Here is a 23,340-nt window from a genome sequence, read left to right as displayed (position 1 = left end):
ATCTACTAGAGTCTTCCTAGCCGCGACCTGTCGCCCCAAGCTGTTTTCCTCGTCTGTGTGTCATTTGGCACTGTCTCCAGCCCTGTGGAATAATCGGTCCGTGCACTGCCTAGGAGTCGTCGGGTTTCAGGTCTTCTGGCCTGTTACATCCTGATGCTGGGGCACAAGGTGAGACCATCGAAACCCGTATTTAAGTGCTGCAGTTGAATCCACCCACAGACCTGAGATCCTCTCACTGTATCCCTGGTCTGCCCCGAGCTTTCACATATTAGCCTGCCCTGTCTGCATCATCGCCAGTGTTGCCACTCATAGTAAAGAAAGCTAGTTCTGGCTGTCATAAGCTATGGCATCTAGCCTAGCATTGTGACCCCATTCAAATCGCCGGCTCTGGCAGCTGCAAGGTTTTGGTTCAGTCTGCCAACAGCTGCTAACTACGCTTGTCGTCTGGTTCTGGTTGCGTGTTTACTTTGGTGTTGCGGCGTCTGCATGTTCCATCATCACTCATGGCAAAGATCGGAACCTCCAGGAATCAGGCCTGCAAAGCTGAGCTGAAAACAGAAGCAAACAGCGGTGTAGCGCATGCTGTGTCAGTGGGTTTCGGTGTATGAAACTTGCTGTCTGCCTCCTGTGTTAGGGCCTGTCCGGTCGCTTAGGTGTGGTCCCCCGGTGCTCTTTCACTGGTCATGGGTTTCCCCTGGCTGTGTACAGACTCGGAGTCTACCAGCTCGGCTGGCACACAATCCTGTGTGCTCCTCTTTATCGGTAGCCTATGGAGCACACTAGTTGCCCACGTTTTATGGCTTCACTGCTCTGTTGAGATTTGCAGAAGGTTTACAGCCGCTCTTATCGTTCTACTCAATCCAGCCTTTCTCCCTCGTTCCCTTCCCTGTCGCTTTCTCTGTGCTGTCTTCGTCTTGGCTCTGTTCAGTTGTCAGAAAAGCTTGCTGGAGGGGACTCTACCAATTATTCTTTGTTGCTCATTGTATTGCCATTGCAGCCACGCCGCCAAGGCTCTTTCCAAGGAGGCACTCAGGGTGTACAGGCAGCTATATTTGTTCGTCTCTGCCTGGCATGCTTTTTAATTACCACTTTCAATATGGTCTCCAGTACCATCGCATTCCCCCAGGGCAGGGCTATTTCAAGGCTTTAGTAACACAGGATGCAGAGATTTACCCTCGCGAGCACATGATAAAGAACTGCATACCACTCACCTGGGTTACTCCCAAATATGCAGATGCTGACTGTGTGTTAGGCCACGCCTGCAATGTATGGCTGCTTTGCTGTCACAGCCACAATTGGTGACAGAAAATCCTCTTTATTGTGTTGGTTCTGCCCTGGGTTGTGGTGGGCTGGTGGGTGCGCTCCAAGCTGCTCTGTGTGCTCAGTTGCATTCGCTCGGGGGTAAAACCTTCTAGAGTGCAGTTTTTAGTGGTCTATGGCATGAGTGGACAGTGTGGGGTTGACACGATACGGCGGCCTGTACGGTGAAACCAGAGGCTTTCAATGTTTCTGTCGGGATCATTACCTTCATGCTGTTTAACATTTTAGTGACAGCTGCGGCGCTCTTTCCTAAATATCGCCTGGTTTGTCTACTCCTTCACCTTCCAGCTCATCCTCATTAGCTTCCTGCTGGATGCAGTGGGTGCCTGCCTTTTGGTTATGACAATAGGAGTCACCATCATCTTTGTCTCGTCAGTTTCTATTGTTTCCTGGGCCAACTTTTCAACAGCACTTCCAGTCCCCCCAGATCCCCTTTGCCGAAAACCTCCCCTTTGGGAAACCTTTCCTCAAGCTGAGAGGTGTTGGGGGAGGCGCCAATGTCTGTCCACATGTACCAGCCCGAAAGGCCACATCTGTCCAGCAGATTGCAGGTGAGATATAAAAGACAACAATGATGATTTCTAAAATAAACATTTGTTTATGTATGTGATGTGAGATTTTTGTCTTCTCTTCTGCAGAAATCATGAAAAACGGCGGCATATGTGGAATGCCTACTGACACCGTCTATGTCCTGGTGGCAGCTTGCAACAGGCCTGACGCAGTTGTTAAAGCTTACAAGTGAGTTTCTGTTTCCATGAACATGCCCTTATCTGCATTCATTAATTGTTCCACTCTCATTATTCTCTAATTGTTGTGTTTGACATCAGGGTGAAGAAGCAGGCGCAGGACAGACCCATGTCCATGTGGATCTCCTCCATCAAGCAGCTGGAGCCAGTGCGACACCTAATGAGCCCTCTGCTGCTGGACTTCATGCAGGCTGCGTGGCCCTCCTCCATTAGCATGGTTATACTCAGAGGTATGTGTGCGTTTGTGGATGTTTGCTTATTTGAATGTGTAATATTGTGTGTGTGTGTGTGTGTGTGTGTGTGTGTGTGTGTGTGTGTGTGTGTGTGTGTGTGTGTGCCTGCCTGTATTAGTGCTTTATGTTGCATGGTGGGTGTATTTTGAACATCACATTGGTTTCTTGTCTCACACAGGTCCATGGATGGACACTTTTGGTCTGGGAGATGCTGCCAAACACATAGGGACTCCACAAAGCATAGCTATCAGAAACCCAGACTGTGCTGTGGCCACCCACCTCATTAATCTGGTAAGTGTATGAGAAACACTGCGGGTCTGTGAGTGAAACTTGTTAGCAGAGCTTGTAGTGAATACAACTACCTCTTATTTCTGCAGGTGGGGCCCATCGCAGTAACCTCAGCTAACCCTACAGGCGAGGCAGACACAACTCACCACAACCAAGTTTATGCCAAACTGGGAGACAAGGTAATGACAATGATTTACTCTTGTTAAATACAAGAGGTACTTCTGTTTTGGTTTTTTTTGCAGTAAACTCTTTGTGCATTTTGCTTGGTAGGTGGATGGTGTTCTATGTGATGGCCCCTCCCCAGAGAACATTGCATCTACTGTGGTCGACTGCACTAAGATTGACACGGGACACATTGGTTTCTTTAGAGTGGGTCTCATTCCGAAATCCAAGGTAATATAAACATATTGTTCTGTTCATTCTGAGTACAGAGTTTAATGTATGCTCACACTAATGCTGTCTGCCCCTGTTTGCCTGCTGGGAAGGTTCTTCAGATCTTTGAAGAGGTTCAGAGGAGACACAGACAGGGGCAGACCAATCCAGCTTTTGAGCCTGATCTGCATCTACCAGACACACTACAGGACCTGAGGTCAGCAGAGGACAACACAACAGAGTCAGGAAGAGGAAGTGGAAGCTCAACACCAGCCACGCTTTCACCTGAACAAAGCCCAGTCCTCAGAAATGGGTCATAGGATCAATGCACTGCTTAAAAGTGCTGCCAGCTGTAACATAAAGTCACATGTACACAAATAGTTATCACTAAATGAATGGAGTCTGATGCAATCATTGACATGTTTTGAATTTCATACAGGACCCTCTTTACACTTGTGTGAAGTTTAAAGCATAATAATTTAAAGCACACAAACTAATGCACTTGTTAATCACTTGTAATATGACTGTATAATTTCAATTTATGTTTTGTACTGTACATATATATGTATATATTGATTTTTATGTATATTGCCTGAACTTTTGTAATTTTAAATAATTAAATGACATCAATACACTGTATATACTTTCATGATAAAATTACATTAAATTATTTCTAAAAAAAAGTTTCAATGTACAAGTACATATACATAGTAAAACATATATGTTTTAATATATCTTGATCATGTGTTTTATTTTATTGAAACATATTCATGATAACATTTACAGTTCACTGCCCAATACGTAAGTTGCCTCATCACACTGTAACTGCACAATTATTTAAAACTTAATTGCAAGTTGTGAAAAGGTAACCACATAAAGAATATATATTGCTTAATTATACAGTTAATTCTAATTGTACTAAAAGCCCATTTACATTTAAGGATTAAATTTACATTTTTAGCATGTGAGGTCTTTGTGTCGTCTTTGAAAGAGACATCCAGAGACAAACTATATTTTATAAAATAATATGTATATGATCTTAATGATGTATATAAAAAATACGTAATAAGTTCAATGTTGGCTCAAAGAATCACACCTTTTATTAATCCTCCTACTGTGTTAGAAAAGGGTGTAGACCTATTGTGTTTCAGTTCAATTTTGACCTGTGTTTGAATTCATTTATATTTATATTTTATATTTTTTTAAATATATTACTTTGATATTTTATTTACCTTAGACCACATTTAACTTACAGCATACATAATATTGTAATAAAAACGCGTGCGGGTCCACTGAATAAGTGCAATCTTTCTGCACTGTGAAGAGGGAAAACACAGATAATCACAGTTTGTGATGAATGGCAGGTTGTTTCTTCATGCAAACTAGATTTGGTGTTAAAAATTCAATTAAGCTTCTTTATTTTAGGGGTTAAGTGAAGGTGGGTCATTTTTGACCCGGAGGACAAGGGGAGTATACAGAATGTAAAGACAACACAAGGGTTAACAAAGGCTTATGATGAACAGAACAGTCAAATATATTATCCGACCATTAGAGGCTCATGATGAGCAAAGTAATTCCCAAAATAATAATATATTCCCAATATATTCATTTGTTTTTTCTTACATGTTAAAATGAGCAATAATCATTACATCTGTTGTGTCACGGGTTAATATTGACCACATATGCTTTCCTATGAAAAAAGTATACCAGTATATATTTGCATATTCCATGCATAGTTGTTCCTTCATCATCAGCTGCCCAGATCATATTCTTCAAGCTTACTGGGAATGTATTTTATTAATATTATATTATATATTGATAGCGCCCTCTGAATGGAACCAGCCGTTGACCTTGGGTCCTGGATTGTAGACCAGTGTCAAACGTTCCACCCATTTGTCCCAAACATGTCTTATGGCTGCAAGTTTGTGATTCTGATTATATTATGTGATTGTTCTCTACCCTGCCTTTCATAAGGGGTTATAGACCACGTTTTTTTGCTCTTCTTTCTTTGAGCTTCTGAAACATCAGGGTCCTCTTCCTCATCAGACTTCTTCAGCGAAGCTGGATCACATTTTTTTTTTTTAAACGAAAAAATATTGAAATTTATTTTATTGTATTTAGTAGGTCATTGTTGAGGATGTAATGAAACATTGTTATGATCATTAAAAACTAAAGGTATGTTTCACACATCAAAACTTGAAAGTAATGACCCTAACACAATAGGAGGGTTAAATAGTGTGTGATGAGTCCTTATTCAAGTGAAATTTTCTCAATATGGATAGATATCATTGCGGGATATTATGTTACGTAAATTCAGCACAATCTGAGATCAGCGATAAATGTGTGATTATTACGGTTAATGCACATATGGAAACACATTGTTTTGATACTTTCTATTTCATATTTATTTTAAAGCCCTAACACACCCGAAGTCTACACACAGGCGTTTTCTCCTCCACCCAACCTTCTCAACACTGTGATTGATGTCTCCCTCACTCACCTGCTGTCGCACCTGTGAGAGCAGGACAATTACATCATTATCATTGTTATAAGTTGGAAAACCTTGATGACTACACAAACGATAATTCCCAGTGCTGCTCCATTGAACTGAGGTCCACACAAAAGGTATCAACCAGTTTTACAAAAATTAAATTCAGATATGCTTATTAATTTTTTTTTTAAAAAGGCCATTTTAAATGTAAAATGTCAGTTGACCGAGTATTTATCCGTCACAAATAATCATAATCATAGACAATCATTTTCCTCCGACTCATACAAGTTGCAACCGACCATTTTAAAGACCACAAGATAAAATATCCATCGTTAATGAAGCTGGCCACCTTGTCATTTATTAAAATGTGTTTATTATTTGTAATTCAGCCCATCAAGCTTTTATCACTAACAAAATGTGTGCGATATATCAGTTGAATTGACAACCCTGGTATTTGGATAACCACTGAGGGTCTAAATATAATTAATGATGACAAGACTTCAGAAAAACAACCCTGTGAAGATGCTAAATACAGTTTATACTCATTTTGACACATGCTGCACAGTCCTTTTCTTTTTGGACACAGTTGTCAAGATCTCATCATACTATCCCATAAGTATTCGAACTCATGAAAATCACTGCTGAGTTGAAGCTGAGAGAAAAATGTTGACTAATATAGATTCAAGTGAAAATTGAATCACGTCATTATTATATAAAAATGTAGTCACAATCAGGGTTGCGTGATCTGTAGAGATGACACTGCAAAACCTTTAGTGATAATCAACAACAATCTGACAAAGCAAATGTTACCAGAAGAAACACCTTGAGCAAATAGGTTACTGCTGTTTCCTGATTCTCTGTCAGTAAGGTAAGTGCTCTGAATCTATGTTTTTCTGAAAATACTTCCTTATTGTCAATAAACTAAGTGATGATTAATCCTTAACAATAAATTCATTTTTACCAGAAACCAGATTGAGGAACAATGAACCATACAGGTCAGGTTAGGGCAGGGCTTTGTTTTTCAGAAACTTGTTATTTCTTTCATTGGGAGTCAGTGACTAAACAGGCTGTCCGGACCAAAGAGTACAGCAGTGTGTGTTCTTCAGTTCACTATTGCCCATAGTGTGCAACAGACTGTCCAGCAGAGCCAGATCACATCCGCACCCAGAACCTCAGACTGTAAACTCTCACAACAGTGATTTTTTCAGACTGTGATGGATCTTAATATGTACATGTGCGAGCGTTCGCACTGCATGTGTAAATAGCTCTCATATTTTCAGACTGTGCACTGATGTGTTTCACTGCCACCAGAACATCACTAAGCATTCTGTTTTCTGAATGAACACTACAGTCTAAGCATTACGCTTGTGCCTGCAGCATCCCTCCTTCAGGAAGTGGATGAATAATGGCACCCAATAAATAAATGTTTATGATGTTGCTCTTTCAAAGTAATTTATCCTCATTTACATCCTGATGTATTCCCTGGCAATGAGTTACTAAGTAAGAACAGCAGTTTCCTCGTTTCAACAAAGAAACATTCATTATTTCAACAAGGAAATCCCAAGGATATTGTTCAGTTCATGTTTGATGTACTTTGAGGGTACCGCACAAGGAAAATGATCCCATCCAATTAGAGCAAGGAAAATACAAGTATATTTCCTTACCGTAACAGACATCCTAGTCTTTCAGGTGAAGTGACATCAAGAAAATAATTAACTCCAAGGTCAGCGAGAGTTTTGATTATCTTTAAAGGCTCAACTCATCTCTAAGGGATATTTCCTTATCGTTTCTTTATCTTTTTTTCCTCTTTCGTTCTTATAAGGTGATGTATCAGGAAAATAATCCTTCAATTTCAATTTACAACAAACAAGATTTGAGAAGTAGTCAAAAGAGCAGATTTTGCGTTTTAAAGGTGACGTCTCATATTTGTGGAAACTGTATGTATGAAAGGACATTCCGGTGGTTAAAGTTGCTCAGCTTTGTTTGCAAACCACCCACCATGAGAACTGACAAATTCAATTAAATCTGCAACACCATTAACAAATCTCCCTGAGAAGGCCTTGTTGTATTTATTCCATCCAAAGGGAAAAAAAGGAATGCACAGACTCTCTTTAAGCATTACAGCACCCTGACTTATAATATAATAAATAAAGCTTCATTCTGTAACAGCAAACCAGCCAAATGAGCATTATGACATTGTATATGAATCAGTGATTTGAAAGTTAAGTCAACTTTCATCAGGGTGGTCATGTAACAGGACTCCTTACAAATTTTGTGAAAACAGTGCAAGTTTGTTAACTCATATGTGATATGGGGATATGAATCTGTCAGTTTGTCCAAACTGAAATATTGGATGAATTGGAATGAAATTTATTATCCATGGTCAATCCCAATGACTCTGAGGATCTCACTTTTCACCCAATGTCACCGGCAGGTTGAGGTTTTCACCTATCCAGTGAAATATCTGGCAACACATTTTCATGATCCTCAAAGTCATAAGGAAATCCTAATGACTTTAGTTTCCCCTGACTTTCCCTCTAGCAATTTAGTTTCGACAGTCATGTTCCCCTCAGCATGAATTGTAACAACTTAAGTTATCGATTTACTTTTCATTTAGTATCATTATTTCAAAAATTGAACTTGTCCAATGGTTTATGACCAAATGTCTGCAATGACATTCCCAACAGCCTCAATTTACTGTGTTAAGTGCTAATTACTGTTACAAATGTTAGCATGCTAATTAAAATAAGCATGATTACAGATTATACCTGCTAAAGATCAGCATATTAGCATTGTCAGTGTGAGCATGCTAACGTTATCATTTAGTTCAAAGCACACGGTACAGCTTTACAGCAAACAGTAGTTTGGTTGTAGATTCTTAAATAAATCTTTTTTTATTAAGTTTGGTTTAGATCATGTTACTCTGTGCCTAATACGGCATGTTTTCAGCAATACAGTGTGTCATTGCTTGAATTTCTTTCTTGATATGTTTTACAAAGGTCTTGTCCTATCACTTGTATAGTGTTAGGAGACCTTTACTTATCTGTGCCCGTTTGCCATGTGGTGTGTGCTCTGTGTCATTATAGGTTTCTATTGTTTCTTATATGCAGTTTGCGCAACTAAGATTTTATTGGTGTGACCCATAATTATTGTGCTAATGGAAAAAGATTACAGCTGGTTGTGTGAATATACCCAGCAAAAGTGAACTGCTCTTACAGTCTGGAATATTAAGTTTCATTTTGGACAATGATTTATTTTTAACACACTATCTGTTTGAAAAATATATTTTTATATATATATTTTTTTTCTTTGGAAATTAAACCTTGAGGTTTCCTGTTAGTCTAGTGGCTGAGATGCATATTATGTACCATAATTTCTACGTTTCTGCATCTCATTTCCTCCCTTATATCTCCCCTTCTTTACTGCTGCCTGTCAGCTCTTAACTATTGAATGCAGGGAAAAATGTTCTACAAATTGGTTAAATTAATAAAATATTAATCAAGTTAAATTAATCTATTGAAACCTACATTACTGGTGACATTACTATTTCACTTTTAGGACATAAATGTTACACAACGTCAGTCAAAGTCACAGTTTATTTTCACAGAATTATTCAGTTCAAGAATATGAAGAGAGTTTTCTGTATGGAAAGAAAAGTTGTGAAATTTACATCAACATACATTATAATTTAAAAGTATAAACATATATTTACACAATTATCACAGTCATATAACAACAATTTCATTAAAACATTTTGATATTTTGAAACTAATATCAGAGTTCTTCCACTTCTTGCCAGAATGGTACAGCTGACAGACCTTATCTTTATGAAGTCATGCTATGTCAACTGAGATTCTTGATGTGAAAGAAATTCCTTGCTGAGAACGTTAAGTGTACATTACGGGCATTGTGAGCTATACATTTATGTTTAACTTGAACATTGGCAAAGACAGCCAGTTACACATATATTAGCAGTTATATTTATCATTTTTCTTTCAGTCTTTCTCATATTTTCCCTAAAGTGTCCCAGAGATTGTTGAATGGATTCAGGAGGAGTTGAAAAACAGGTCTTGTAGGGGAAACAGGTGCGACGAGGGTCTTGGAAAGGAGAGAAATGAGGTATATGACGATCACACCATGGTGCTTTTTAGTCTGTCGAAGATCTGTCGAACCTTTACTGCAGGGACACAGCCTTCCCTCACAATGGTGATGGTCCCTGTGGAAAGAAAAGTAAGACAGGCTTGAGTTAGAAAGTGTCTGTTAAAACACACAAAAAAGAACAAATGTAATAGGGATATTTTTACCTTCATCAATCTTAAGACAGTTGACCACAGTAGAAGCAACTACTTCATTAGAGTTCCCATCACACAGAACTCCTTGAATCTTGTGTCCCAGTCGACTGCAGCAAAATGAAAGGAAGCAGAGGGGGTAACTGAATGTGCATGTGGTTATCAAAAGTAAGTTAAATAATTCCTCTGCAGTAAAGTCAGTTCTAAATCTTTCCAAACTGAAACATGGCCCGATGTGTAGTGGGTCAGCTGAATAACAGCTGACATGCATGAGGACTTGAGTGCAGCAAAGTTCTGTGAAAAGACGCTTACTTGATGACCATGCTGTGGTGGGTGCTGTCTGCCTCTCCACTGGGATTGGCTGAGGTAATGGCAAGGGGTCCAGTGATGTCACATAGGTGGCAGGTCACAGTGTGGTCAGGGACGCGGATCATGATGCTGTCCTTGGTGCCAACACGGTCATAAGCTGGTCCCACTCCTGCATAAGATCATTTAAAGGCCGAGGTGAATACTGGTAACTGTCATTTATTTATCTCAGACAAAGATGTTTAACTACAGCTACCAAGTTTACCTAGCTTGAACAGCCAGTCGCCTTTGCTGACAATGCAGCTGATGCCTCCAGGATACACGTTCCTCATGAACTCCCAGAGCAGAGGACTGAAGGGAGGCTTGGCTTCTACCAGCTGCTCCACGCTAGAGATGCAGATACAGATGGGCTTCTCTGCTGGTCTGTCCTGGAGCAGGTCACAGACAACAGGTTGATGAGTTTCACACAGTGTGGAAACTACATTTAATGATCTGTCCCATATTACACTTCAACCAACATCTTATTTTTCAATTCTTACTTTAATATTGTAGATTTTCTCTATAGCCTGGGGATTCTTGCAGGAGGCGGCCAGGGCGTAGACTGTGTCTGTGGGAATACCACAGACTCCACCTTCCTCCAGAAGGGCAGCGATCTTCAGGAGACCACCGGTGAGTCGTGAATTTCCCACTGGACAGGGCGTCTCTGGAGAGGATTCCTCTTTCACTGTCTCCTGAGACAAGCCACAGAAGGAGGGACATGTTCATAATGTGAGCAGGATGAACACCACTATAGCATTAGAGGAGGAATAGAATATGAGTTTTTTGATTAGGTACCTTTATTAAGGGAGGGCCCATAGGTAGCAGTCTCTCTGAGAAGATGCAGTTGACCAGTGATGCCAGAGCTCCATATATACAAATTATTGAAACCAGAGCAAGCATGGCAACTAATGGAAAAAAATTGTGACAATATTTTCAGAATTTCGCTGATACAATTTTAATTTTAAGCCATTTCTACATTTAAAAACCTATAGAATATGTATAGAATGAGGATTTGTCTGTGCTTACTTTCTAGCCGGTATGGCAGTCGCTGCAGGGTGGACAACAGGAAACAGACCAGAACAACCTCCATGATTGTTGTTAGAACCAGCAAAACCAGGTTCTTGTAGGCAGCTGATATGAACGGTGGAAGGAATTACAATTGGCTCAACTAGTAATAATAATAACTGACAAGAATAATCCTTAATTTTAAAAAACAATGTGGTTAACCTTACCTATCAGCATGAGGAAAGCATTAATGACCAGGAAAGCAATGGCTCCTGCTGTAAAACCGTAGAATGCTTCTGTGGGAAATTGTAGCAGGTCACCTGCAAAAAAATGTGATAAGAATTTTGGGTAATTCAGTTGGAACAAATCTCCATTTAATCACATGTTTGTACCAACATACCTGCAAACCTAAACCAGGTCCAGGTTGCCCACACTGCTACATAGAAGGACGAGATGACAGATCCAAAACGCCCACCTCCTGTAACTTGCAGCCGGCTGACATAGGTCTGGATAATGGCTCCAGAGATGAGGACCCAAGGGACAGTCAGATTGAGGAAGGAAGGATTTGAGCTTGAGACACGTGCATGGACGGCTGAGAGGGCTGCAACCCCATTTGAAAGGTAGAACAGGGCATCTGAAGCCTGAATCACCTCCTGGTCTCCCTGTCTAGACCTGTTGCACTTGAAAGCTTTCTGTAGCTGTTCAGTGGAGAGGGGCTGTGGGCCAACAGGGATGAGAGACTTCTCTGCTATTGTGTTGATGAGACGTGAGAAGGTACCATACAGGGAGGCTGCAGTGAACAGGGAGCAAGCCACACCAAAGAAGATGTAGTAACCGTGGAGAGGGATCTGGGGGATTGTTGAGACTGTGAGCAGGACAAAGAGCATGTTGTGGATCAGTTCCAGGACATCCATGTTCAAGCTTCCCACACAGAGCACCAAGGCTGCTGCCACAAAGAACCAGTCGCCCACCATCGCTTGCCTCCCTGAGACTACTGTACTCTCCTCTACAATCAGAACAGATAGCACAAACTCATCCCAAGCCTTGATGAGCCAATATGTAGCATGAAGACCAAACTTAGTCGTGTGGTAGCAATCTTGGCGCAGATGGGCGTAGTAGCTTGAGAACAGCTGGGTGACTGAGATGATTGAGACCCATGTAGCTCCTAAGCCAAAGGACTTCATGTACCCAAAGCTGTAGAAAGCAAAGATAAAGGGGGCAATAGTGTCACAGAAGAAACCCAAGGCCATGGGCTCTGCATATTTTGTGTTTTTCTTCTTCTCTTGGCCAATGCTCTGGGCGCTTGCTGAGTTGGCGGTCCCTAGCAGGAGAACATTAAAGAGAGGGGTACCAAAGCCTTTGAGGACTAGGCGCTGAGTCAGACCTTTGACGAGCAGTGCAGCCGAACCATAGATGGCAAAAAGTAGAATGAGCAACTCAAAAATCCCAGAGACCACAAGAGCCCAGGAGCTCGCTACTACAGCTACTGCTTCAAAAATTAAGGTCACCGTGATGGCCCCAAAAACAAAAGGCATGATGTAGTTGACTGTGGCAGAGCAGAAGGCTAGGAGGAACGACAGAAGGATATAGGGGACCAGACCAGCAATCGCTGACTCTTTTATGGACAAAAATATATTGTTCACTGGGATGTCTGAGGTGGCATTCTGAGACATGTTGCTCATCATGTTAGTGGACAGGGGAAGATTGTTCATCATTTCATGTGCTAGAGGAACTGTTAAAGGAGTTTCATCAAAGGCACCAAAGTAGATTCGAGTGGCACCATAACTGCTCCAAAGAGCAGCATAGCCAATGAAGGCAGTGCCACTCAGATGATCATATTTTCTGAAGGAAAGCAGTCCAGCCACCAGTTGGCATATACCACCAATTAGGATGAGATGGACACCTGTAAAAACCATGAAACTGAAATTAGTAGAACAATTTTGCATGGTTGTCTATTGTATTATTGTGCAGTTTTCTAAGAATTTCACCTGCAAGGATGTTCTCCACTCCTACTGGTGCAATGCCAGTATGCGCTTCATTGAAGTTCTGCAGAAGTACGAGGAATGCACTGATCCCATTGGCTAAAATGCCCAACACTCCTGGTTCAGCATAGAAACTGGCTGGAAACCCATCTAATGCTGCCATAGTGTCAATCTGCAGTTTTACTGAAACAATGAAAGACATGACGCAGAGAACATGTACATGAATGAAAATACAGTACTCTGATTATTTTCCATAAAAATATAAAGTGCAATATTGAATGCACAAATGATTCAACACAAATTGAAAATACTGTGTTAATCTTGCCAAAGTGGAATAATCTCACTGTGTTGCAAAAATATGGGGAAAAAATAGGATTAAAAGCAAATTATAATAACTGTAAGAAACAGATATACTGTAAGGAACAGATGACATTCTCCAAATATGATGATTAATTACTTAACTTAAAGTCAAACTGGAGCATTCTGCTCCTTCAGGCTCTTTTCTGTCTTATCTCCCAGAGAACTGAAAGTCCCTGACCCAACCAAGTAATGAGAGGGCTGACCCACTGTTGCAACCTGACAGCAGCAAGGGGCACAGAGGAGTAACTGTGTTCACCTTCCCTCTCCTAATGACTGGAAAGCAGGTGTCCACATAAGTAAAGCATTTATTCTTAACTAACACACTGATGTTTACCCCCAAAGACAAGCACACCGTGTACTAAGGTACTGTTTTTGATTCTGTCAGTTATACTTTTTCAGCGCTGACATTTAGTAATCTCATATATAACAACTTTAAATTGTAATAATTCTGTTGTAGATAGATTAAATATCTATCTACAACAGAATTATTATATTATATGAAAAGCACATTATGACCATCAATTCATTATGTAGCACTTCAAAGGTTACATGTAATAAAGTCTTTGTGCTAGGCAGCAATAAGGAAAATTAAAATGGAGTCTTACCTACTTAAGATGGTCAGACAGGTGAACTGTGAGTTGTTCTGAAGCAGGGAAGAAAGTTTGTCATAAATAAGGCTTCCCCATGTGTAGGAGGAGTTCATGAAAATTCCCCTACACTATCCTATAACCTGCCAGCTGGGAGGTGACATCACTGCCTCTCATCTTAGACAATAAAGTACCACTCCTCCCTCCTCCTCTTCTGGGGCTGGTTATGACGATGATGACGATGATGATGATGAGGACTACAGTGGAAATTCCTCCTTTAAATCTGATAATGTTTTGTTATGGATATGCTTGCCCTTCCTTGTTCCTCCCTGGCTGGTATCAGGGGCCATTGTAAGTCCTGGCCTATATAAGGCAGGTGCACTCTCAGTATGAAAAGCATCAGCATCTTCAACAACCTGTTGACTGCAAAACTACTGCATCAGTAGAGAGAGAAGAAATAAGAGCAACGTGAGAGAAACAACTGACTGAAGCCATGATCTCCACACTACAGGTAAAGATTGAAAGATATTTTTCAAGCCTATTTTCCTATATTAATAGAGATCTGATGTGTAATAAAAGGCATAACTCATGTTCATGTCTAAGTCAGTAAAGCAGATTTCTGGGGACATTTACAATTACATTCAGTCGAGTGAAAGGTTTAACATGAAACTCTAAAATCAGAACATAACTTTCACTGTGTAGGTGTTGCACCTTACTTGCCAAATGTGGAGCATATTACACATGCTGTCTCACACCTGCTACAGCACCACCTCATCAGCAAGCCTTTCAAAAGAGGCACAGACATGATTTAATTAAATCTGAGTCAGACAAAGAAAAGGCTTAAAATCACTGCACATGTCCACAGCCTGTAATAGGTATGAGATGTGAATAAAATACTTTATAGTTATACAATAAATGCTCTCCCTAGTGGTTTACAGGTGTCATTAAAGGTACTCTGTTTCCTTTTTGTCCTGCAGAAAACCATTAGACCAATGTGGGCTGTCAGAGGACTGCACAAGTCAGCAGTAGAAGGTAAACTCAACTTTTTTGTACACTGTAGAAAAATATTTGTTCTTTACCTCTTTCCTTTTATCTGATCACTACATTCCTTGCTGCTTTCCCCTTGCAGTTTTGAAGTGCCCGGCCCCTGAGGACACAGTCACAGCCAGCTTTGGGAAGTTCATCAGTGAAATAAAGCCCCAGCACTTGTCCTCCGTAGTCCTCCACCGCAGCAAAAGGATGGTGCTGGACAGCATTGGGGTTGGTGTGATTGGCAGCACGACAGACGTGTTTGAACTGGCCCTGCAGCACTGTCAGGTGAGGCGCAGGAGGGGAAGGGAAAAATAGGGCAAAATAAGGTTTTTATCTGATATGAGGCAATGAGAAGGATGAAAGCAAATGCCTGACCTTACAGAAACAATCGTCCTAAGTCAGAACATATGCTGTGTGTGGACAGATGAGATGAAGGAAAGAAAACACTGGTTATTATTATAATAATGCACTAATTTAACTTGGGAACAGACAGGTTTTTAAATTTCCCTCATTGGTTTATGACTTACAAAGAAACTTATTCAGCCTCCATTCACTGAAGAGTGATGTGCCCAAGCTATTTCAAGGTCGTGTTATGTGTACCTGTCTGAATGATGACTGTAAAATATTGTATTAAAAATGCCCGTGTGACAACTCCCTGTGTTTACCTGTCTCTGTCTTTTCCCCTCAGCACATGTACACTTCTGATGACATCAGCTCTGTATACGGACGCAGCGGCACCAGGCTCTCCCCGACACTGGCAGCTTTTGTCAATGGAGTGGCGGTGAGTATAAAAAGGTGGAAAATATGTGTCACCATTGTCCCCAGTGCACCATACAATTTCAGATGCACTAATTCCATTACCTCAAGCAAACCATGGCTATTTTATACTCAGCTATGGAACAAACTGGGCAGCCAACCACAAGCGGGGGCTGATGAAAATCCTGAATTGACCTTTTCATGTCAATTTATATCATTATGTCTGCAAACAGCTTGGCCACCGTTCCTGAAGAGGCCATCAGGATGCAAAGCTAATTTCTGCAGCCTGCATTTGCCTCTGATGGTTGAAGCTTGTTACGGCAATTAAAGAGATTTTCCAATTAAAGCACACTGGCCACAGAGCACAGATAGGGAGTGAAAAATTTAACAATGACCATCTAATTGTTTTCAATATTTAATAAACTATTTTGTACAAACATTTGATTATTAAAATCTTCTTGCTTCAGACTCATTCCATGGACTTTGATGATACGTGGCACCCTGCCACTCATCCCTCGGGAGCAGTCCTTCCTGCTGTGTTAGCACTCAGTGACATGATGCCCGCTAACAGAAAACCTAGTGGCCTGGACTTCCTGCTGGCTTTCAATGTCGGCATTGAGATCCAGGGACGACTGATGAGGTTCTCTAATGAGGCCCACAACATCCCCAAGAGGTGAGCGCCTCATAGCGTGAGTCCTGTTGAAAATAGATACTGTAATTTATATAGGCTAATAACAGCAGGTGTTGTACTTTACCTAAGCGATCATTTAATGGATATAAAGCCAGTTCCTTGTTGAAGATCCACATGAGTCTGAAGAGATCCATATATGACTCTGCTGATCTCTGCAGTGTGGTTTAAAAGAAGGCCGGTGCAGTGTAATGCGCAGTCTCTTAGTGGTGTCAATGAGCTGTGAAAGGCGTGTTACTGGGACAGCAGAGGCTCTGTGGGTAGTGTTAGCACAAGACTCTATTTGTCAAGTGTTTACACCAAGTCAAATGACCCACCACTTTATTTGCTTGTTTTTCAAGTACTGAAATGACTAAAACCCAACTTCCTTTAAGATCCCTGAAATATGCCGTGTCTGTCTGTGGAGAGGAGAGTCACGTAAAAGAGAAGCTGTTTGTCCAAAGAGACACCTTTACACACAGGAGCTCTGCTCTAGCCATGATGGAGAATTCTCCTTTAGTCACAGGCCTGAATTCTTCCAAAAAAAAACTAACCAAAGTCTCTCTTCTCTCTTCTCTCTCATCACCAGGTTTCACCCTCCCAGTGTGGTAGGGACAATGGGAAGTGCAGCTGCCTGTGCTCGCCTCTTGTCCTTGGATCACTCCCAGTGCAGTCATGCCTTGGCCATAGCTGCTTCTCTATCTGGAGCCCCAATGGCTAACGCTGCCACTCAGTCTAAACCCCTTCACATTGGCAACGCATCACGTCTGGGGCTGGAAGCTGCCCTGCTGGCCTCCAGAGGCCTAGAGGCGAGCCCCCTGGTCCTGGACGCTGTCGCAGGCGTGGCCGGCTTCAGTGCTTTTTATGAAGACTACGTGCCACAGCCTTTAGAGTCACCCAGGGGTGACAGCCATATGTTCCTGCTAGAGGAGCAGGACATAGGCTTCAAGCGTTTCCCCGCCCATCTGGGGATGCACTGGGTGGCAGATGCTGCAGCCTCGGTCCATAAGCTTCTTGTGGGAGTTGGTCCTGGCACTGTCTCCCCAGCTCAAATCCAGGACATCCAGCTCAGAGTCCCCAAATCAAAGTACATCAACAGGCCTTTCCCTGAGTCAGAGCATGAGGCACGCCACTCCTTCCAGTTCAATGCTTGCAGCGCCCTCCTGGATGGCGAGGTGACTGTGCAGTCCTTCACACCCTCTGCCATGAGTCGCCCTGAGCTGCTCGATCTGCTGAGCCGTGTTCACATGGAGCATCCCCACGACAACCCGGCTAACTTCAACCGCATGTATGGCGAAGTCCAGGTGACACTTGCTGGAGGAGACATCCTGAAGGGGCGCTGTGACACCTTCTACGGCCACTGGCGCAACCCACTGACCAATGAGAGCCTGAGGAAGAAGTTCAGAAACAACGCAGGGACGGTGCTTCCATCAGAGAAGGTTGAGAGGCTGATTGATGTGGTGGACGAGCTGGACAAACATGAGAACTGCACCTCCCTTCTCTCACAGCTGCAATGAACATTTACAGACACACATATAACAGCAAAACAGAAACCATTGTACATAAATACATAAGAGGATATTTTACCCAGGAATTTATTGTCAAATGAATTTAAGTGTGCCTACTACACTTGGTAATGGTATCTTCATAGGAAGCAGCTATAGGCCACAACACTATAGTTATTTTTTCATATTCCAGTCTCATTTAGCAGAGCTGAAATACATTGAAATACCTGTTGAGCCATCAGAATATATTATTTCACTGTTTTATGAAGAAATCAATATTATGGGTTGTAAAATGTGATCTAGTTACTTTGCAAAGGGAAAATGAAGGAAGATTCACATGCTTAATACTTTCAATTATTAATATTGTATATACATTACTGTACTTTATACTGCATATTCCTGCCAACAATGAATTCTTAAAATGTTAATGTTGTTGATTGATATTAAAACCTTTTATCAGACAAATGTGGCATATTTGTTTGCGTGTTTTTGATGGAATAAAACTACTCAATTGCATGATCTGGGAGGAGAATGGTTTTTTAATCTGTTGTCTCTGGCTCAGAAAAAAAATACTCACATATCTTCCTGTGAGTGATTAACCATTCTGTGGAGAAAATTAGTGACTAACGAGTAGTGCGTAGTGCAGCACATTAGTCTCATATTAGCTTAATCACTTCGAATAAATCATTTGGGAATGTCCGTAATCCTATTTTCATCAAAGGGACAAACATTCTTGTGTCCTTCAGTTGAAACAAGCAGGAAATTTGTAGAGTAAGAAAAGTTAACAAGTAATGGCTGTGCATACATAACATAAAGGTTTTTCCCATAAAGGTGTTTTTCTTTTTCAAGTGAGTGCATTTGTACAGTACAGACAAAAAGGAGCGTCTGTTTGAAATAAAGAGCAGTGTGGGAAGAGAGAGCTGTTTTCCTCATTCCAGTGTGTGATACCTAAGTTAATATTTGTCAATAAGTCTGCAAAGGAGGAAATGGACACCTGTCTTGGAGACATCAGGCCTCTGTTTCACACACTTGCCCAGTTTAGCACTGCATGACACAAGAGGAAACCAACAGGTCTTTGCCCTGTCTGGCCAGGCCTGAGTGTGTTGGCACCGCTGAAACCACAAAGAAGCATTTTGAAAAGCCTTAATAAATCGTAATGACTTTCTAAAGAAGGACTAAGTTTATTATTAAAGTGAGTTGCAGGGTGTGTCAAAAATTGAAGCACAAAGTTTAAAGGCAGCCTTTCCAGAAAACACAAGCAGAACTGGCACTGTTTGAAGATCTTGACAAGTAATTTAGGTAATTTAAATGACTACTTTATTAATTTGGCTCTTTTTTGACAGATGGCACCCAACTAATTGCATTAATTATTTAAGACACTGTTCTCTGTAATTCAACCTGACAGTTTACAACAAAACTGTGTACACGCTTAGTCAGTATCACTAAAGTGTTAAGAAATCCCAAATCCTGTCCATTTAATGTAATCGTTTTTGTTTTTAGATGAAGCCACAGAGTAATGAAGCCAAATACTTTTAAAATCAGAAATGTCCGACTAACTTCATACTTTTTACTTTTCTCTCAACTCTAGTGTGATTTTTGTTTATTGTAAGTGTGTATGGTTTGGGATCAATATCATGTTGGAAGACTCAAACACCAAACAAATTTATTTTGGTTTCATCCAACCAAAGAGTGTGCTTCCGATATTCACCAGGCTTCTTTTCATTTCAGTTTTGTGTCATTTTATTAGCAATGGTTTTCTTCTAAGACATATCCGTAGAGATTGACGTCATGCACTGTCCTTCACACAGTCTGATAAGTCACAGCAGTGTGCACAGATAATTCTTGTGCAAAGTCAGAGGCACTTACACATCTGTTTTTCAATGCAAGGCTGAACTGTGCATTTTGTCATTTGTCAAGGATGGCCACTGTGACTTCTGTTATTGCTTCTATGGCTCTTCCCATACCTCCTAACCATAGGTGCAACTGAGTTTCACCTTATGTTCAGAAGCCTACTGATGCTCTGATACCCTTACACATCCTTATGAGGTTTCATAGTCTGGTTTCTTACTTCTAACTGGACATCACAGGTGTAATCACCAATGTTGCAGCATGGTTGTACTTTGATCAAAGATCAAATACCCTACACTTTAACATAGAAATAATACAGTTCTTGTACAATGATCCAGCTTTGAATTTAAAGTTAAGTTCTGTGACGCATAACACTTTCAAACGATCATTAGGAATAGCAGGGTTTAAGAGCATACTCATTGTATATAGGAGCTGACATGATGACATTCAACTGACTGTAAAAAAGGTTCTGTGTATGCACGAAATAATGTGACACACTTTGTTATTAATTGAATTTTGAACTGAACTTTACCAACTAATATGCTCTGCTGGAAAAAAGTAGCTAATATTTGTGTTAAAGCAGGAATTGATCTGTATCCACAGCCTTTAGATAAACAAACCAGATCAGCACAATGTTCTCAGCTTCCACTGCAGTTTAAAATTAACAAAATTCCTGAGACTGTGTTGGGCTTAGTGTTCTGCCATGAAGCCTGATTTCAGCTAACACACTACTAGACTATTCGGTCACTTTGACCACTTTTTTCATCCTCAGTAAGAGAACAAAATATGAATATGAACAGATTTCCACAAGGGTCCAAAGGTTAAGTTACAACTACACAGTACACTGTGGGCTCTGAATTAACGGAGCAAAGAGCTTAAGAACAAATGTAAGAAGTTCTTCTTGGGGCAAAACATTTTGGCCTATGTTTTGTTCCTTATACAGCTGATAGGTCAGAGGTTAACTGTGGTTAATCTTTTTATTTATAATAGGAATACAGCACTGGATGAATATCCAAATATAAGATCTTAAGTCTCAAGTTATAGTCTTCAGACAGTCTTTCACAAGTACAAAGAACAATGACATCTCTGACTGATGTCACTGTGACTGATAAGGAAAAACTTCACAGTGATAAATACACTTTGATATTTGTGTAGTTTTATAGCCTACTTTAGGATAAGGAACTGTTGTCACTGAATAAATACATTATATAAGGAAAGTGAAACACTGCAAATCAGGTAAATATCTTCAGTTGATCTGACCTAGAAAACACAATAGTTATTATATAACTGATATTGTTGTGGCTGATAATGAAATATGCCTAAAGAATAATGCAAAGCAGATAAGCACTGAAAACATCACAGGAATTCTGAGTATTTAGACGATGGTAAAAAGTTAATTTATTTAGTGATAATTATGAGGGACTGCTGATATGATTATACACATTGTGATCCATTACTGGAAAGATTTTCACGCACAGACACTTCCTGCATTGCAGTGTTTTATTATAAGGAAAGATTAACCTAAAATGAAAACAAATGAGCTTGGGTGTAACACACTCAATAACATCGAAGAGTCTCCAAACACAATAGGCCCTAATTACAGGCAAATATTTTTCATACTCTGTCCACCCACAGCAACAGAACCACAATTCAATACTGCTACAATCTCAGGTGTCTAAAGACAAGAGCATCTATCCTGTGACATATAAACAGATGGAGTTTCCGTGATGAACAGGTTGCTTTTGATGTTGAGGTTTACTATCAGGAAATGGATAACGGATGGTCAATTCTCTGTCATGGCTATTGATAAGTCATCTTACACTTGAAAGTAGGTGAGAAATCACACACAATAATGACAATGACTGACATTTCAGCATTCAGAAAAAATATGAATATGGGGAAACGTGCACTGAAGGTGGAAACATTCACTACTGACACAATACCTCGTTGAGGAAACAAATCCTCATTGGCCCCATATCTGGGCTACAATATGTTATGGATATTAAATGTGTGGAGTTTGGTTTGGTTTCTGTTCATCAACTAAAAAGAATCCTCATAAGTAATCATTTGACCATAGGGCGTTAGATCTTCAGGTGTCGATTGTTTCACTTTTTCTTCAACTGCAAAAAAATAAAATTATGTTTTCAGGAATAAGCAGAAGTAAGCAGAACTACACAGGAAGCATACCTCTGCACAGACAACTGACTACACTAGTCGCAATCTAAGTGTGTGTTGTTTGAATAACAGATATTTGGTCTCAAAAGCTCATATCTGAAACAGTAATTGTGCAAAGCAGCCCCAATGGACAGAGTTTGTGCGGATTTTAAATTTATTTTCATGTGTTCACAAATAAGGCCGGAGAGAGATGATCTCTCAGATATTAACTGGTTGTAGTTTGACGCCTCAGTGAGATTGTGGTCTGGATCTCTGAAGTACAGGAAGGTGATGATCCCCACAGCAACACTCCTCTTCACTGGACCCTCCTCTATCTCGACCCTCAGAGGAGAAGAGACAGCAGAAGCATTGAGCATTTCAGAGACACCTGAAAGGAATGGAGTGTATTCCTGATATTTAATGAAATCATTTTTGTTTTTACCCCCATTTTTCATGATTTGATATAAAGGAGGTAAGGTCTTTTTCTATACAATCAGAGGGCTTATTCTGGGTGTAAATTTGTGGTAGAGAGCGCTTCTTTGTCAAGATAATCCATCTACCTGACAGGTGTGTCATATCAAGATGCTGATATTACTCAGCATTATCATTGTACAGGAGTGCCTTGGGCTGGTCACTATCAAAGTGAAAGGTACATCGAATCAGACTCACAACCGCAGACCACATGTAACCACACCAACCTTGGATCGTTCCTTCACATGCAACATCGTTTGAGACCAGCCACCCAGACAGCTGATGCAACAGTTGGTTTGCACAATCAAAGAATTTCTGCACAAACTGTCAGAAACCTCTTTGAGAAGCTCATCTGCACGTTGTCGTCATGACCAGGGTCGTGACCTGACTGCAGTTTATTGTCGTAACCCACTTCAATGGGCAAATGCTAATCTTTGATGGCGTCTGGCACTTCACAGATGAATCTAAGTTTTCACTGTACCAGGTAGATGGTAGACACCATGTATATTGTCATGCGGGCTAATGTCGACGTTGTGAACAGAGTGCCCCATACGGTGGTGATGGGGTTATGGTATGGGAGAGGACTTTTGAGGCTCTGTTAAAGTGACTGGGTTCCTGGTCACTTCTGTGACCAAGGCCTTTGTTGCCCAGTTACTCAGTTTAGCCTGATGGCCAACTCTAGGAGGAGTCCTGGTGGCTCCAAACATCTTCCATTTTATAATTATTGAGGCCACTGTGCTCCTGGGAACTCAAAGCTTTAGAAATGGTTTTATACCTTTGCTCTGATCTATGCATAGCCACAATTTTATTGTGAGGTCTAAAGAGACCTTCTTGATTTCATGACTTGGTTTTTGTCCTGACATGCAGTGTGAATTGTGGGACCTTATAC

The 23,340-nt window shown here is 40.7% G+C and overlaps 2 protein-coding genes and 1 pseudogene across 3 annotated transcripts; 2 read left to right on the top strand and 1 right to left on the bottom strand.

Annotated features, from left to right (window-relative positions):
* LOC111226757 overlaps nt 1-3,503 on the top strand; it is a 6,095-nt pseudogene extending 2,592 nt beyond the window's left edge.
* A 5,664-nt stretch (nt 3,504-9,167) lies between these two features.
* LOC111226507 lies at nt 9,168-14,063 on the bottom strand. Of its 2 annotated transcripts, none has more exons than XM_022751694.1 (11): nt 14,037-14,063; nt 13,078-13,254; nt 11,490-12,992; nt 11,317-11,409; nt 11,111-11,215; nt 10,880-10,989; nt 10,585-10,776; nt 10,311-10,473; nt 10,052-10,217; nt 9,755-9,849; nt 9,168-9,666 (listed from the first exon to the last, which is right to left on the bottom strand). In XM_022751694.1, the coding sequence occupies exons 2-11, from the start codon at nt 13,232-13,234 to the stop codon at nt 9,581-9,583; spliced, it is 2,670 nt and encodes an 889-aa protein (XP_022607415.1). In that variant the 5' UTR covers nt 13,235-13,254; nt 14,037-14,063; the 3' UTR covers nt 9,168-9,580. The 2 variants fall into 2 exon arrangements, with proteins under 2 accessions (XP_022607415.1, XP_022607416.1); XM_022751695.1 differs by having other exon boundaries at nt 10,585-10,773.
* Nucleotides 14,064-14,345: 282 nt separating this feature from the next.
* On the top strand, nt 14,346-18,450 carry LOC111226511 (cis-aconitate decarboxylase-like). Its single transcript, XM_022751703.1, has 6 exons — nt 14,346-14,529; nt 14,996-15,050; nt 15,148-15,335; nt 15,739-15,831; nt 16,274-16,479; nt 17,063-18,450. Exons 1-6 carry the CDS (start codon nt 14,512-14,514, stop codon nt 17,988-17,990), a joined length of 1,488 nt encoding a protein of 495 aa, XP_022607424.1. The 5' UTR covers nt 14,346-14,511; the 3' UTR covers nt 17,991-18,450.
* The last annotated feature ends 4,890 nt before the right edge of the window (nt 18,451-23,340 follow it).

Source organism: Seriola dumerili, unplaced genomic scaffold (assembly GCF_002260705.1).
Source record: "Seriola dumerili isolate Sdu_G_001 unplaced genomic scaffold, Sdu_1.0 BDQW01000161.1, whole genome shotgun sequence".
NCBI classification, from domain to species: domain Eukaryota; kingdom Metazoa; phylum Chordata; class Actinopteri; order Carangiformes; family Carangidae; genus Seriola; species Seriola dumerili.
The sequence above is the reverse complement of the archived record's forward strand: the minus strand, read 5'-3'. Positions and strand labels throughout refer to the sequence as shown.